We start from the raw sequence: 2,500 nt of genomic DNA, 5'->3' as shown, positions 1-2,500 counted from the left end.
GTTAATGATGGGCAAATGCTCCTCCAGAACCCAGAACCTCATCAAAGAGTCTGGACACTAACACAATTATCTTTGTATTTCTTCCTAGTTGTATGCAAGTCAAACAAGTATTGAGAAAAGGCTGGCCTTGACTCAGGCTTTGAGGGACTCCCAGTTACGAGCAATCCGGAATTACCACAAACAAACCTTCTTGCCTGCCGCTGCTGCCATTGCCACGGTCCTTTCCGAGCAGGCTTCCATAGCCACTGGCATGGGCGTGGAACTCATTACCAAGGTTAGTTATGAACTAGATTTTATTAGAATTTGGTTCAGATATTCATTTGTCAGGTGTTTGTTCAGTGGTAGATGATGTATTTGTAATGTATAGTAAGATTTAGTTTTGTCCAATTCCCCACTCCGTATTTTATGATTCACTTGATCAACAGTACAGGTTCGACCAAATAAATGGCGATTTAGTCATTGGTGATGTTATTTTTAGCATACTGCTTTTCACGTGGTGTATTTTGCAAAACTTGTCTAGAACTAGAACTTGTAGGTTAGGCAAATAATGATTCAACTATTTGATATTAGACCCAGAAGGGCTGCAGTGGTAACACAGGATACAGATGCCCCAAGAGGATTTGCGAATTTTTAACTTAATATTTAATGTCAAATAATGGTTTATACTCAGTAGTAATACACCTACGTAAACAATTATCATGAGCAGTGCATGAATCTCTCTTTGATAGCCCTGGAAACCTATAAACTAGCAGCCTTTTGTGTACTTGCTTTGCTTATTGGAGTTTAGTACCTTAGTTCTTTGAAGTTGAGTTATCTTAATGGTACTTGCTAATGATAATCTTTTTTTTCTGGCTTTTTTTTATCTTTTTTTTTTTTTTTTTTTTTTGTTTCTTTTCCTAAATGGGCAGTGTACCCCTAGATAGTAATACTTCTGAAACATTGCAGGTGGAGATGCTTCAGGACGTGTACCTCACCTATGCCACTCAACAGGCTGATACACTCCAAAAGCTGGAGCAAGAGGTGGATATGTTTGCTTCTAAACACAATAATATGGTAATGCGGTCTAGAGATCACGCAAACCATCTTCATATCAACACGGAGAGTTTTATCAGGGTTTGTCAAATTATTTTTTACTGTTTTTTGGATCCTTATTTATGTTGTCTTTCCATATTCATTCATATACTTGTCTCTGTTATGTAACTTATTTTATTTACACATTTTAATCTTATTTCATCTTATTGTTTTGTAATAAATGCAATGTAAGTCATTATTACAATCTTATATCAATACATAACCGTTTACATGTTACACTTGCCTTATAGTGATCAGTTATAAACTTATTGCAGGAGCTACAAACAAGGATGAACAATGTGGTGAAAGAGCTGGTTCTCATTCGCCTTCAGAGTCAGAGTTTCGTGTCTGTAAATAACGATACCTACAATAACATATCTGGCAGGCAAGTGCTTATTCTAAACTTATAGCAGTAATTGTGTTGCGAATAGCCTTGGTCTATAGATCCAGGATGAAATATGCTTCATTTCTATACTATATTATGCTGTGGTTCTTTGGGTAATTGAGAGCAATGCAACAGGATCTTGTATTTTCTTGCAGTCTGAACAAGACCAAGTCAGCAGTGGATGATCTCTCGACGGGTCTGCGACACCGGATCCTTAATGCAAAGGAGAGGGAGCAAGATTTCAGGAAAATCTTCAAGATGGAGACAAATCAGATCAGTGATACTGTTGAGAATGGTGTTAGCAAAGTAGGTTTTTCTCTCTAATCATCTTATGGTAAATTAATGATATTTAAGGTCCATCTTTATATTGGCAGAATGGTTGATGTCCCTCAACCCTAGTGACGGAATTAGGTCTGTGATATTCACTAAGTATCTGAAGCTCATTTTCATATTATAATTTTAACATTGCATAATATTCTTGCAAATATTACTGCTAGTTATTGCATTTCTGAAGGTTAGCAGTTATGGTTGATTAACCATACTTACCTAGTAGCATAATTTCTGAAATGTTTTTATAACCTTAAAAGGCATTTGTTTTCTTGTTTCAAATGCAGTTTGGCTGATAACCAGTCACTGGATCTTATGCAGGATATAAGTTCAGCTCCACCTTCATTTTTAGAATATGATGCTTAATTTCTCTTTAGAATTACTTGATAGCAAATATGCACATACATTCAAAACGATGGATTAACTCTTATTTTACAGCCTGAGAAAAGAGCTGATTATGCCTCAGTACATCTTGCAAAAATATAGTGTCATAGATGTAGAAGCCTTATTTTTTCTTCTAATTTTCAGATCAGAAGTATTTCTTGGTTAAAGTATCTGTTTTGTTTGTTTGATTTTATCATGTGTTTTTGTTTCCTCTGATTACAAACTTCCATCCACAGGCACTGATGTTCAATCATGCAGTGATGAATCAGATTGAAGACACAGAACTGGATACCCGTGTCTTTGTGGGCCAAGCCACAGCTGCCTGGAATGAGC

At 36.2% G+C, this 2,500-nt stretch overlaps 1 protein-coding gene across 1 annotated transcript in view; it reads left to right on the top strand.

The window, feature by feature from the left end:
- The window catches only part of LOC122247324 (uncharacterized), a 203,699-nt gene that overhangs the window by 193,402 nt on the left and 7,797 nt on the right, over positions 1 to 2,500 (top strand). Inside the window, exons 5-9 of the mRNA XM_043006524.2 lie at positions 89 to 274; positions 946 to 1,113; positions 1,347 to 1,456; positions 1,612 to 1,762; positions 2,404 to 2,500. The exon at positions 2,404 to 2,500 is cut by the window's right edge and continues 128 nt beyond it. Coding sequence (XP_042862458.2) covers positions 89 to 274; positions 946 to 1,113; positions 1,347 to 1,456; positions 1,612 to 1,762; positions 2,404 to 2,500 — 712 coding nt within the window. The remainder of the gene's footprint in view (positions 1 to 88; positions 275 to 945; positions 1,114 to 1,346; positions 1,457 to 1,611; positions 1,763 to 2,403) is intronic.

The sequence above is a fragment of the Penaeus japonicus genome, unplaced genomic scaffold (assembly GCF_977035675.1).
Source record: "Penaeus japonicus unplaced genomic scaffold, GWHDUDI00000001_assembly GWHDUDI00000018, whole genome shotgun sequence".
In the NCBI taxonomy this organism is placed as follows: Eukaryota; Metazoa; Arthropoda; class Malacostraca; order Decapoda; family Penaeidae; genus Penaeus; species Penaeus japonicus.
Note: the sequence above shows the minus strand (reverse complement) of the source record. Positions and strands in the feature narration are given on the sequence as shown.